The sequence below is a fragment of the Hemicordylus capensis genome, chromosome 14 (genome assembly GCF_027244095.1).
Source record: "Hemicordylus capensis ecotype Gifberg chromosome 14, rHemCap1.1.pri, whole genome shotgun sequence".
NCBI lineage: Eukaryota > Metazoa > Chordata > Lepidosauria > Squamata > Cordylidae > Hemicordylus > Hemicordylus capensis.
The window spans coordinates 16,924,932-16,938,517 of NC_069670.1; the positions used below are offsets into that span (position 1 = coordinate 16,924,932).

Sequence of the window (13,586 nt, forward strand, 5' to 3'; positions counted from 1 at the left end):
ACATTGTCTATAGAACCCTCTCTTCACTTCATACACATGTGCCTCGTGCATGGCCCTTGAGTTCAAACCCCTGCTAGCTGAGCAAAGAGGCACCTTTAAAGAGGTGATTCTCTTGTATTTAGCAGGGGGAGAGCAACCGGCCCTGCCCATCCCCAGCACAGCCTCCCTCTGGTAGCTGTTGCTAGAGTCTCTCTTATGTTTCTTTTTTAGATGGTGAGCCCCTTGTGGTACAGGGAGCCTTTTTATTTACATCTGTGTAAACCGCTTTGGGGACTTCTGTTGAAAAGTGGTATATAAATATTCGTCGTCTTTGTATTCGTAGAATCCACATGCAAACTAAAGCAGTCCAATCTCCTTCCACCCAAGTTGTTGTTGTTAAGAATATCCAATCAAATTGAACTTATTTCTATTGACCATAAATGAGTACTTAAATTGAACATCATCAAACCCAGGAATTTTAAAAAAAAAATGAAAAATCACCAATCCAATTGGGATTTCAGAGAAGACATACAATTCCAGAAAAGACATGCAATAGAAAATTGAATTAAAATTTATCTATCTATCTATTTATTTATTTATTTAACTCTTGTATCCTGCTCTTCCTCCGAGGAGCTCAGAGCGGTGTACATGGTTATTTTTATCCTCACAACCACCCTGTGAGGTAGGTTACGCTGAGAGGATACAAGGCTGGGCCAGAGTCACTCAGTGGGTTTCATGGCTGAATGGGGACTTGAACTCGGGTCTTCCCGCTCCTACGACTTGAACTTGGGTCTCCCTGGTCCTAGTCCAGCGCTCTGACCCTGCCGCCCTGCTGGCGCTCTGATGCCTCTTTCCAGCTCCCACGGGGGAAGAAGGGCCCAAGTCGGACCGCTCGAGCAGCGTCAAGCGCATGGCGGCCATGCGGCGGCGCCACAACGCCGGCAGCAACCCCACCCCGCCCTCCTCGGTGATGGGCTCCCCGCCCAGGTAAGGCCTCCCCCCCCCCGCTCCGTCCTGGTCTTTCCTCCCCCTCTGCCTCGGCCTTGCCAGGCTCCCGCTCACCCCTCGCCCTTGGTGCAGTTTGCAGGACCTGCAGCGGGGCCGGGCCTCCTCGCACTCGCGCGCCCTGACCCTGCCCTCGGCCCTGCAGTTCGCCAGCTCCCTCTTGCTGCCCCGCGGGGCCATCCACGAGGCCTGCAACTTCGACGACACCTCCGAAGGGGCCGTCCACTACTTCTTCGACGAGAGCGGTGAGTAGAGCGGCGGGGAGAAATCCGTGGAGGACGGGTCTGTCGGTGGCGACGGGTCTGAGGGGGCGGCAGGCCACCTCCAGGCAAGATGCCCCTAAAGATAAGTTGCATGGGGTCCGCAGGAGAGAGGGCATGCCTTCATCGCTCGCCTGGGGGCTGCCCAGAGGCATCTGGTGGGCCACTGGGTGGAACAGGAGGCTGGACTGGCTGGACTTCCTTGGGCCTGATCCAGCAGGGCTGTTCTGACGTTTCCGTCAGCCTTAGCAGAGGAGAGCTGGCCTTGCAGTAGCGGGTGCAAATTGTCCTTTGCTAGGCAGGGTATGCCTTGGTTTGCATTTGGATGGGAGACTACGTGTGAATACTGTCTGCTGGAAGATACTCTTCGGGCAGGGCTGAGCAACGTGGACTCTCTAGCTGTTCCTGAACTACAACTCCCATCATTCCCAACCACAATACATGGCAACCGCAGAAGAGCCAGGAACTGTTCCCTCTAACAGGGATTCCCAGATGGTGTTCACTACAACTCCCAGCATCCCCAGCTGCATTGGCCTTTGGCTGGGAATTGTGGGAGTTATAGTCAACAACATCTGGGGATCCCCTATTGGAGGGAACAGTGGAGCCAAGGTTGCCTGCCCCTGCCTCAGGGGATGGGGTTGTAGCTCAGTGGAAGGTCACCTGCTTTGCATGCGGAAGGTCGCAGGTTCAATCCCTGGCGGCATCTCCAGCTAGGGCCGGGAAAGACCCTTGACTGAAATCTTGGAGAGCCACTGCCAGTCAGTGCAGACAATGCTGAGCTGGATGGAACAAGGGTCAGACTCAGTATAAGGCAGTTCCCTACATTCCGAAGTTCTTCGGGGGACATATTATAAGCATTTGGTTTCTTCTTGGGATTTGACCATGTAGTAAATATTGTGTGGAATCTGTGGGCTGCGTGCCTTTGTGCCATTATCAAGGTATGTATAAGCAACTCGATTGCTCCCTTTAATCTCCTGGTAGATCAGCTGAGTTATGTCTCAGCTGCCTGTCAGCAGACAAGTCTTTGGAAATTTCTTCTGCAGTTGCCAGATTTTATTATTAGTATAGTTGTCAAAACCAGTGCCAGCTGACCATTTCAGGGCTGGGGTGGGTGAGGTTTTTTGTTATTCCACATTTCAGCTTTGTTTGACAGCTTTAGCTTGTGTGTCCTTTATAAACGTGTGTAAATATTTATACTGCATATTTTTGGACTTCCTTTGTATTGACTTCTGGCTTCATTCAACAGTTGGCCACCATAAGTCTTGGCTTCTAGGTCACACCTTTGGCCCTCCAGCGGTGGTTGGACTGCTACTCACCTCGCCCCTGACTCTTGGCCCCTGTTGCTGGGGCTGATGGGAGTTGTAGTCCAACCACTCCTGGAGGGCCGAAGCTGTGCAGCCCTTTTGGATGCAAACGAAGGGAAATGGTGCAAGGCGAGCCTGCCGGTGCCTTTCAGGAGTTCACATATGCTTTGAAGACAGGGCTAGGTGATGCTGCCAAGGATTTGAACCCGGGACCTTCTGCCTGCAAAGCTGGTGCCCTTCCTCTCAAGGCCCCATCCCTGCTCCTCTCTGGAGTTTTTTGTTCGGGGGGCAGGGGCACGTCCTTGCACGCTCCGGAGGGTTTTAGCCTGAAAGTGTGTTTCTCAGAAAAGCTGTAATTGTGGCACTGGAGATCATTCACGCTGAATAGCCCAGAGATTAGTAATCAGAATAAGAGGTGGTATCTGGGGAGGTCATCTGGAGGGGTCCGTCTCCAGTTACCACCGGTATGCCTGGTGGCAACTCGGAGCCGGGCCTTCTCTGTTGCTGCTCCTGGCCTGTGGAACGCCCTCCCGGCAGGTATCTGCAATTTAGGCTCGTCGTTGACTCCTAAGAGAGCCCTAAAGACTTACTTGTTTGGCTTGGCCTTCCAAGGATTTTAAATGGTTTTAAAGTATTTTGATTGGCTTTGAATTGTTTACAGATGGTTTTTATGTTGTTTTAAGCAGTGTGTTTTTAATGGCGTTTGTTTTTATGTCTCTTTAAATTTGTTGTGCACTTGCACCACCCAGAGCCTTTGGAGGGGTGGTCTAGAAATGTAATAAATATCTCTGCGAGTCGCAAGTTTAAACAGAGTGGGGCGGAGGTCGTTGGACCTCTGCGTTGCCCTTCAGATGTACCTTCCATGTCTCCTGTGGAAGCACGCAGGGCCGTTGTGTCTGGGATCGGGCCCTGGCAGAAGAGCCCCAGCACCAGTGTGGCTCACAGGATCCTCCTCTCCCTTCTCCCCCCAGGTGTCCGGCGCTCCTACACGTTCGGGCTGGCAGGGGGTGGCTATGAGAACCCCGTGGGACAGCAGGTCAGCGTGGACCACGCCAGCAACAGCGGCTGGTGAGACCTCCGTCCCGAGCAGCCGGTTCTGGCCCTCGCCCGCCTCTCTCCGCAGAATGGTCACCGGCTGGACCTTTTGTGTTTCATGTGCGGGGGGTGGCTGGGTGTGTGTCCCCTCTCCGCCCCAGCCTCTAAATTGCTTTCTCTGCCTTGGCAGGGACCGGCATTCACATTCCTCCAGCTTCAACTCGGCAGAGGTGCCCGAAGGGACTCCGGCCCTCACGCTGCTGCAGTCGCGGCCGGTCGTCCTTCAGGGCATGCAAGTCCGGAGGGTCCCGCTGGAGATCCCCGAGGTGAGGCCCCCGCGTGGCTACTCAGAGGATTTAGAGACCCCCTTTTCCAGTGAGGGAGGTCCCAAAGCAGTTTACGTGGCAGCAGGAATCGAGGTGGGGGGGGAGGTTCCCTGCCCTCAAAGGCCTCACAATCTAAAAAGAAGCACCAGGGAGGGATGCTATGCTGGGGTGACTTGAGATGCGGCCAGAGCTCAGGGGTAGCGCATCTGCTCTGCTTGCAGAAGGCCCCGGGTTTCCTCCCCGGCAGCATCTCCGGGTGGAGCCGGGAAAGGCCCCTGCCTGGAACCTTGGAGAAGCCGCTGCCAGTCAGAGCAGACAGTCCTGAGCTAGAAGGACCAATGGTCTGGCTCAATATAAAACAGCTTCCTGCTGCATGCAAGAGCCCCTGGTGGTGCAGTGGTAAAACTGCCGCCCTGTAACCAGAAGGTTACAAGTTCGATCCTGACCAGGGGCTCAAGGTTGACTCAGCCTTCCATCCTTCCGAGGTCGGTAAAATGAGGACCCAGAATGTTGGGGGCAATATGCTAAATCATTGTAAACCGCTTAGAGAGCTCCGGCTATAAAGCGGTATATAAATGTAAGTGCTATTGCTATTGCTATGTTCCTATGGTAGTTGCTTCCCCCCTCCTGAATGCAAGAGAGCCGTCATTTCCCAAGGTACCTCTTACCTCCCCTGCCGCATTTCCCCCTCCGGTGCTGCTTTGAAAAATGCTGGCGCAGGGCAGCTGTAAAACTGCGAGTGGTGTGTGTGTATGCGCCTGCCACACACGTACACACCCCTAGCTGAAGTTGGGCAGCTGTGATCTAAAGTAGGGATTCTCAACGTTGGGTCCCCCCAGATGTTATTAGACTTCAGCTCCCATAATACCCAATCAAAGGCTACTGGGGCTAGGGATTATGGGAGCTGAAGTCCAATACCATCTGGGGACTCAAAGTTGAGAATCCTTGATCTGAAGGATCCTGAGCATCCATTAATAGGTAGGTGTGTGTGTGTGGAGGGTGGAGGGGAGAGAGAATGAGAATATGTAGATAATTCTACATGTAGATAAAAATGCTTGTTCTGCTCCCCAACTCTTACTAATTGGATTTGTGAAAAATTGAGGTTTGCCAGAATTGGATCTCCCTTGTCACCTTAAGTGGCGCAGCAGGGCAATGTTTGACTAACAAGCAGAAGGTTGCTGGTTCAGATCCCTGCTGCTGCTGTATCGGGCAGCAGAGATATAGGAAGATGCTAAAAGGCATCATCTCATACTGCGTGGGAGGAGGCAATGGTCAACCCCTCCTGCATTCTACCAAAGACAACCACAGGGCTCTGTGGGTGCCAGGAGTTGATATTGACTTGACGGCACACTTTGCCACTTTACCCCTTTTAGACAAAAACTGGAATGGACAGAGACACACTGACCATGATGACTACTCCGAGTCTTTTCTTTAAACTTCTAGATTTCCAGTCACAGGGACTAGAGGATTGCACTATCTCTCCCCCCCCACCCCTTCAAATTAAATGGTGCGCGAATGAGCCCGTGACCCCGGCCGTTTTCCTGTCTCCCCAGTTTGACCTTCTGGACCAGGAGTCGCTGCACGAGTCCCAGGAGAACACGCTGATGATCGAGGACAAGCGCCACCCGCGCCAGTACTACAAGTTCTGGGTGCTGCCTGGGCACTGGATGCGGGTGCGATACGACCGCCTGGCCCTGCTGGCTTTGCTGGACCGGTGAGTATCGGACTCGAGCGCTGCTCCGGCTGAGGCACAGGTCGACTCCTTGCAAGCCCACTCCGCCCCGTTCGCCAGAGGGCCTCTCTGGGCATGTCGTCTCTCAAGGCGGAGAAGGGTCTGGAAGCCAATCCTTGTGGGGAATGGAAGTCGGCTGTGGGGTGACTTAGTGGTGAAGGAAAGGAACTCTGTATATGCGCATGAGCATTCCAGCGAGGGGCAGCTAAAGCAGCTGGGTATGTTTAGCCAGGAGAAGAGAGGACTTCAAATATCCGAAGGGTGCCCGCCTAGGAGCCAGCGTGGTGTAGTGGTTAGAGTGCTGGACTAGGACCGGGGAGACCCGAGTTCAAATCCCCATTCAGCCATGAGACTTGCTGGGTGACTCTGGGCCAGTCACTTCTCTCTCAGCCTAACCTACTTCACAGGGTTGTTGTGAGGAGAAACTCAAGTATGTAGTCCACTGCTCTGGGCTCCTTGGAGGAAGAGCGGGGTATAAAATGTGAAATAATAATAATTATTATTAATAATGGGAGGAGGGGCGGACTTGGTGGCTCCTGAGGGCAGAACTAGAACCAATGGGCTGAAATGACTAGGAAGCAGACGCAGGCTAGACATCGGGGAGAATTTCCTAGCTGCAGGAGACAGTGGAACAGCCTGCCTCTTGTAGTGGTGGGCTTTCCGAATAGAGACTGGACGCCTGCCTGCCAGGGATGCTGTAGGAGCTTCCTGCACTGAGCAGGGGTTTGGGCTAGTAGACCTCCCAGGTCCCTTGCCTCTCTGACCTTCTGCCATGCAGTGAGCAAGGGAAAGGCGCTCTGCACGTGCTCCGGGGCACCTGCATTGCTGCTTAGCCCTTCCATCCCAACGCTGCTTTTTACCTGCTGTCTCGAAGACCAAGCCAGGTCGTCAGGCTCTGGCTGTGGCAGCAACGACAACCCTCCGTGCCGTCCAGCTCAAGGCGTTCTCTCCCTGCTTCCTTCTCCTCCGCTCCCTCCAGGAACTGGCGGGTGGCCGAAAATGTCTTTGTGGTGTCGCTAGTGAGCCTGGTGGCCTTCCTGGGCTATCTCCTCCTCCTCCAGGGCTTCTTCCGGGACATCTGGGTGTTCCAGTTCTGCGTGGTCATTGCCAGCTGCCAATACTCGCTGCTGAAGGTATGGCCGCCTTTCTGCCCTGGCCCTCTTGGGGGGCTCAGCAAGACTCCACTATCAACCCCCCCCGCCATTTCTGTGTGTGGTTCAGGAGGGCGGGACTTCCTCTCTTCCCCCCCACTGCTTCATGTACGGGGTACACGCCTCACCCTTCTCCTCTGGTTTTCACGTTGCACTCTTCTCTGCTTCTGAGAGAGAGAGAGAGGAGGGTAGAGCAGGTCTGCGCCAGGCCCAGCCTGTGGGTGCCTTTTGTTGCTTGCCCGTAGGAAGGAGTATCCTGTAGCAATAGCAGGAGCCGTGAAGAGCTCTTGGCTTGGCTGACTGATGAGCCGCCAAGCCTCCGTGCCGTTGGCGGCTTGAGACCAGGTGTCTCCCACCCCTGGCCCAGAGCGTTCCCCACACTCCCCCCCCCCCCGCCAACTCCAGCCATTTGGCCCCTCACTTCCATTAATATCAGGAACATAGGATGAACCGAGTCCAGCCCTTGGTCCATCTGGCTCAGGATTGTCTACCCAGACTGGCAGCAGCTTCTCTAAGATTTCTCTCAGCCCTAGCTTGGAGATGCCAAAGTGGGACCTTCTGCCTGCAAGCCTGGCGGTGCTCTTCCCAGAGTGGCTCCATCCCCTGAAGGGAATACGTTACAGCAGGGTTTTTTAACCTTGGGCCCCCAGATGTTGTTGGACTACAACTCCCGTCACCCCCAGACATGGCCTTTGTGGCTGAGGATGATGGGAGTTGTAGTCCAACAACATCTGGGGGCCCAAGGCTAAGAAACTCTGCCTTACAGTGCTCACACATGCCTCCCATCCACATGCAAAGCAGGGTGGACCCTGCTTAGCAAAGGGAACAAATGTCATGCTTTCTCCCACAAGACCAGCTCTCCTCCCTTTTTCATAATCAATTTTAATGCCATGTGCTCAAAGTTGACCCCCCCCACACACACACACCAAACCATGGTTGGTTCTGGCCTACCAGACACTCGGGCACCCCTGAAGCAGAGCAAGGCATGCTGGGAAGGCTTAGAGCAGGCCTTATTCATGGGCGCACCGCTCTGGCCTTGCTTCTCCCTTGTTCGGTCCCAGTTCTTCCCTCACAATGGTGATACGGATCTTTTTGAGGGCACGCCGGACTCACCGTGGTGTTTGCACGACTCGCCCCTGCCCAGGGCCCTCCCGTTGCCTTGGGCCCTGCTCTCGCCCCTGCTGCTGGCGTAGTTCTGGTCGGTGGAAGCCAGGGACGGGGTCTCCCCCATCGTGCCCCATCACCTTTAGAAGACGCTCCCGGGGTGCTGCTTCATCAGTCTCCCTCTTCTAAAAGAATTTGAAAATGGGAGGCACTACAGCAGTAACCGTTTTTCAAAAGCACATTGCCCAAGTCATAACAGCCCCCTCCGGCAGCAGAGATTTCTGCCACAAACGACTGCAAATATTCCTGGGTATGTTGGCCGGCAATGCGGAGAAAAACAGGCCTGAGGCGGAAAAGCAGCTGGTGGGAGATTCCGTTTTTTGCTTATGGGTGACATGGAGAAGGCCAGAGATCCCCATTGACTGCTGAAGACGCCGTCCCATCCATAAGTGTGCACGCAATACTGTGTGTATGTGTATGTGTATGTTTGTAGATTTTTGTGTGAAGGGCAGGAGGTCTGACGTATACCCACCCCCTTTCCCGACTTATTTCCCCCCACCGCAGAGCGTTCAACCCGATGCTGCTTCTCCAATGCATGTGAGTACCACTGGTTGTGGGGCGGGAGTGCAGGTGGTGTGGGCAATTGTGGGGCGGTCACAGCTTCCTCCCTGTGCATTTTGGGCCCCTCCACCCCCCCGCCCCCCAGAGCTGTCCTGTGGGAGGGACGGGCAGGGAATCGCGCCCACCAGGGCGTATTCCTCAGAGAGGGTAGTGGGAATAGCTGCCACTGGGGGGCGCCAGAGAGACGACCTCAGAAGGCAGGCATGGGGTCATCTTGTTCAAGGCAGCACAGCTTCAGCCTTCCTGTGGATGTTGGACTACAAGTCTGGGGGTTGATGGGAGTTGTAGTCCACAATCAGCTGCTGGGGCGTGGGACAGTTGTGCAGCCCTGGTCTTGGCTCAGGAGGGGGCGGGCCTTGCGCTCCGGATGGCCCCGCCCCAGCCAAAAGCCGACGGGGGGGGGGGCCTGTCGCTCCGGAAGGGGCTTTTTCTTTCTTCAAGTGGCCTTCTAAAAAAAAAATCCACAGGCTCCCTCTCTGTTTGCAGGGGCACAACTGGATCATTGCCTACAGCCGCCCGGTGTACTTCTGCGTGGCGTGCCTGCTGATCTGGGCGCTGGACCTCTGCGCCCACGCCACGCCCTTCCCGCCCGTGGCCTTCTACGGCCTCACGCTCTTCTCCGCCAACTTCTTCTGCTGCGCCCGCGACGTGGCTGCTGGTGAGCGGCTGTGGGAGGGGTGGGAGCAGGAGCTTTTTGTGCCGCGGGGAGCGTGTCTTCGGGACTCTCCTGGGCAGCTCGGAGGGGTTTCCCCTCCAAGGTTTTAACCCCGTTCTTCTCCCCTCTGCCCAGTCTTCACCCTCTGCTTCCCAGCCATCTTCCTCTTCGGACTCCTCCCTCAAGTCAACACGTTCTTCATGTACATTTTGGAGCAGGTGGACATGCACATCTTTGGTGGAACAGGTGCAGAAGGAGGGGCCGAGAGGCGGGGTGGGGGGAGAGGGCTGGAGGATTTGGGGTGTCTGAGGTGCTGCTTGAGGCACCACGGAGAAGGATTCCCTTCCTGTTTCCCCCCATGAGTAAAAAGCATATGGCTCTGGCTGTTTGAACTGGAATGGGAAGGGAACCTCAAAGGCCATTTAGTCCAGCCCCGCACCAAAGGTGGGGCCATCACTTCGCACGATTCAAGAAACAGGGTAAAAAAATAGAGGAGAGATGGTCTTGCGGCAGCGAGCATGAATCACCCCCTTTGCTAAGCAGGGCCTGCCCTGGTTTGCATTTGAATGGGAGGCGATGTGTGAGAGCACTGTTAAGATATTTCCCCTAAGGGGATGGGGCCGTAGTTCAGGGGAAAAGCACCTGCCTGCTTTCACACAGAAGGTCCCAGGTTCCCTCCCTGCTAGCAGCATCCCCAAGAGAGGGCTGAGAGAGACTCCTGCCTGAAGCCTTGGAGAAGCCGCTGCCAGTCCGTGTAGACAATCCTGAGCTTAACAGATCTGACTCAGTAGAAGGTCGTTTCTTATGTCCCTAATTGCTGGTGCACAGCAGCAAGTGGTCGTCCCCCACCCCCACCCCAGTCTTGTGTCTACAGAAGTGATCTGGAGAGGAGGGGTGTTGATGGAGTCCCCGTCTTTCTTTCCTCAGCTGCCACCAGCCCCTTCACCGCCCTCTTCGGCCTCCTCCGCAGCATCCTCGTGGCTGCCCTTCTGTACGGGTTCTGCCTTGGAGCCATCAAGGTACTGGGCCTTTGTGGGGAGGGTTGTGGAGGAGGGGGAGGATCTGGCCAGACCGGCCTTTGGCGGGGTTGAGATGGGTGTGAAGGTGCAGGTGTGTCAGGGGTGTAGGTGCAGGGAATCTTTTGCTTTCCTTGGATATATGAATGGACCCACTTCCTGATCCTTCTCTTTCTTGCCTTCTTCCCACACCTGCCAATAGCTCTTTTCCTTTCTGGTTTCCTCTCTTGTCTTCTACACCTTTCCTCCCCCCACCCCACCCCGTCTGCTTCACCGAGGAAGCCTTCTCCGTTCATTACACAGGACTCTTAACGTAGGAGTTGTTGACCTTGAGTCCCCAGATGTTGCTGGACTACAACTCCCATCATCCCCAGCCACAATGGCCAATTCATGTGCCGAGTGAGACTTTGAGGAGAGGTGGGATCTGAGCCCGACTGACGTCCTTTGCGCTCTCTCTCTCTCTCTCTGTCTGCCCCGCCCCCAGGCTCCCTGGGATGATCAGCACGTGCCTGTCCTCTTCTCGGTCTTCTGTGGACTCCTCATGGCTCTCTCCTATCACCTGAGCCGGCAGAGCAGCGATCCCACTGTCCTCTGGTCTGTATCCCACCTTGAACTCGTCTCTGAGCCAGCTGCTAGTGGCCGGTTCCATCTGGGGGGACGAATGCAAGGCGGAGGGAGGAGAAACGGAACGGCCAGAGGGTCACCGCGTGTGTCCTTTCCTAGGTCCCTGATCCGGACCAAGCTCTTCCCGGAGTTCGAGAACGGCAGCGTGGAGACCCCTCCCGTCGGGATTAAGGACCCCCTGCCCGAGAAACTGCGCAGTTCGCTGGTGAGAAGGTGGGGGAGCCGTGGCGGGTTGCTGGGAAGGAGAGGCGTCTGTCTGCAGGCACAGGGACGTTGGAGGCTGCCGTAGGCTGAGCTAGACCCTTGGTCTGTCTGCTCAGTCTTGTCTACCCTGGCTGGCAGCAGCTCTCCAAGGTTTCAGGCAGGAGTCGATTTCTCTGCCCTGTCAGGAGTTCGCTGCCAGGGATTGGCACCCTGAGACCTTCTGCATGCAAAGCAGATGCTCTTCCGCTGAGCTGTGTGGCCACGTTCTGTTTAGGCCATGCCCTAAACAGAAGGATTTTGCTCCCCATAGTGTGTGGGCTTAGTGGTGGGGTGATCCTCAGCGAGGGCCAAGAGGGCTTTGAGGAGCGGTTGCTGTCGAACGGGAGGGACCGGGAGGGCCAAGATACAAAGGGGCTGGTTGTCTGGGGCAGAGGGAACGTGCTCCCCCAAAGTTCCAACCTCTCTCTCCTCCTCTTCCTCCTTCCTCGCCCCAACCCAGCGGGAGATCCTTCATTCCGACCTGGTCATGTGTCTGGTCATCGCAGTCCTGACCTTTGCCATCAGCGCCAGCACGGTCTTCATCGCCCTTAAGGTAGGAAGGTTGTGGGGAGGGAGTGGCCCCAAGGGCTGCAGGCTACTGCTGCTTCCAAAGGAGCTTGGGTGTTGACTCTGCATGTCTGAACGGGCCCCGGGTGGAGCGGCCTCGTGAGATCCAGGGGCGTCCTGCGCGAGATGCAGGACGCTGCCTTGGCCCTGGGGCGGGGGGTTCAGCCCACTTCTAAAACCGAAAGAGGTCGGATCTATCCCACAGAGCTGCTCCCGCAGTGATGGTGGCGGGAGTCACACTGCTGGTGTCTGTCCCTTGAGGCCGCTGCCTCACCTGGCCCCATGGAAGGGCCGCCCCTGTCAGAGGCCTGTGTCTCTAGGTTGGGAGAACCGAACCCGTTTGTGACTGAGCCTGTGGTCGCATGAGTTGTGTCTCTGTGCAATGTCTCCCATCTCTCCTTCCACCCTGTTCAGTCTGCACTCGAATACGTGCTCTATGCCCTGGCGGGCCTGGTCGGCTTCCTCGCTCATTACCTGCTGCCCCAGCTCCGGAAGCAGCAGCCCTGGTTCTGCCTCTCGCAGCCGATGCTCAAGCCGCGGGAGTACAGCCAGTTTGAAGTGCGCAGTAAGTGTGCGGGCCGGTGCACCAAGGAGGGGGTGGCACTCCCTGGCTTCCCGGGGGCAGAGCCAAGCCGTGTTTCAAGGGTCATAACCGTGGTTCCCAACCAGGGTCCCTCCAGCTGTTGCTGAACTACAACTCCCATCACCCCCCGCTACAATAGCGGGAGGTGATGGGGGTTGTAGTTCAGCAACATCTGGAGGAACCCTGGTTGGGAGCCCCTGGATCCTAAGAACAGCCCTGCCGGGTCAGGCCCAAGGCCCGTCTTGTCCAGCATCCCATATCACACAGTGACCCATCAGATACCTCGGAAAAGCCCACAGGCAAGAGGTTTGGGTGTGCCCTCTCTCCTGCTGTGGCTCCCCTGCAACTGGTCTTGAGAGGCATCCTGCCTCTGAGGCTGGTGGTGGCCTATAGCCGCCAGACTAGTAGCCCTTGATAGACCTGTCTATTATGACTTTGTCTAAGCTCCTTTTAAAGCCACCCAGGCTGGTGGCCATCGCCGCATCCTGTGGCAGAGAATTCCACAGATTAATTACATGCTGTGTGTGGGGGGGGTCTCTTTCTCCCAGCTCAGCCCTGGGATGTGGGGAGAAGAGCAGGCCTCTGAGGAAATGCACCCTGCCTGTGTGCACCATGGCTTCCGCGTTGCAGGCCAGGAGCTTGAAAACCAGCACGATGTCCTTAGTGCAAGGTTGGCCAAGTGAGGCCTCCAGCTCTTGTTGAACTTCAGTTCCCATCAGCTGTAGCTATCGGCCTGTAGCTCCGTAAGTGGGCGCAAGCTTCTTGTGCCGAAAGCCCCAGGTTCAGCTCCCGGCATCTCCAGCTTAAAGGCTCTTGGAAGCGACCTTTGCTTCAGGCGTCTAGCCTGGCGCTGCTGACTCTGACCGGCAGCAGTTTTCTAACTGCTGCCGGTCAGAGTCAGCAGCGCCAGGCTAGACGGACCTCTGGTCTTACTTGGCGCGAGACAGCTGCGCCTGTCCCTCGATCCTTTGACGCGGCAGCAGGGGCCCCTCTTTCCCTTCCCACCCTGTTTCCCCAGGTGCTGCCCAGATGATGTGGTTCGAGAAACTCTACGCCTGGCTCCAGTGCGTGGAGAAGTATTTCATCTACCCGGCCGTGGTGCTCTACGCCCTCACCACGGATGCCCACTCTGCCAGCGCTACCCAGCAGGACTGCATCTAGTAGGTGCCTCTGTGTTTGGGGCGCAATCCCCATTCTGTGGCAGTGGGCCGCCATGGGCTGGTCGCTCTCTTCAAGTGGCCCCTCTGCATTGCTGTCTAAGGCTGCCTGTGGGGCGCAGTGTCCTCCCTCGCTCAGTATTGTGGTTTCGGGAAAAGCCAGGCTCTGGTAATCAGTGTTCCTGTAACAGGCGTTGTTGGCTGCAGCTCCCATAATCCCCAGT

The 13,586-nt window shown here is 56.2% G+C and overlaps 1 protein-coding gene across 3 annotated transcripts in view; it reads left to right on the plus strand.

Annotated features, from left to right (window-relative positions):
* PCNX3 (pecanex 3) overlaps positions 1–13,586 on the plus strand; it is a 46,819-nt gene that overhangs the window by 14,416 nt on the left and 18,817 nt on the right. For all 3 annotated transcript variants that reach the window (XM_053278248.1, XM_053278246.1, XM_053278247.1), the window contains 15 exons: positions 837–966; positions 1,060–1,229; positions 3,520–3,616; positions 3,774–3,909; positions 5,463–5,623; positions 6,621–6,774; positions 8,461–8,493; positions 9,004–9,175; positions 9,308–9,418; positions 10,100–10,191; positions 10,673–10,782; positions 10,912–11,017; positions 11,516–11,608; positions 12,037–12,187; positions 13,224–13,365. In XM_053278248.1, coding sequence (XP_053134223.1) covers positions 837–966; positions 1,060–1,229; positions 3,520–3,616; positions 3,774–3,909; positions 5,463–5,623; positions 6,621–6,774; positions 8,461–8,493; positions 9,004–9,175; positions 9,308–9,418; positions 10,100–10,191; positions 10,673–10,782; positions 10,912–11,017; positions 11,516–11,608; positions 12,037–12,187; positions 13,224–13,365 — 1,858 coding nt within the window. The remainder of the gene's footprint in view (positions 1–836; positions 967–1,059; positions 1,230–3,519; positions 3,617–3,773; positions 3,910–5,462; positions 5,624–6,620; positions 6,775–8,460; positions 8,494–9,003; positions 9,176–9,307; positions 9,419–10,099; positions 10,192–10,672; positions 10,783–10,911; positions 11,018–11,515; positions 11,609–12,036; positions 12,188–13,223; positions 13,366–13,586) is intronic.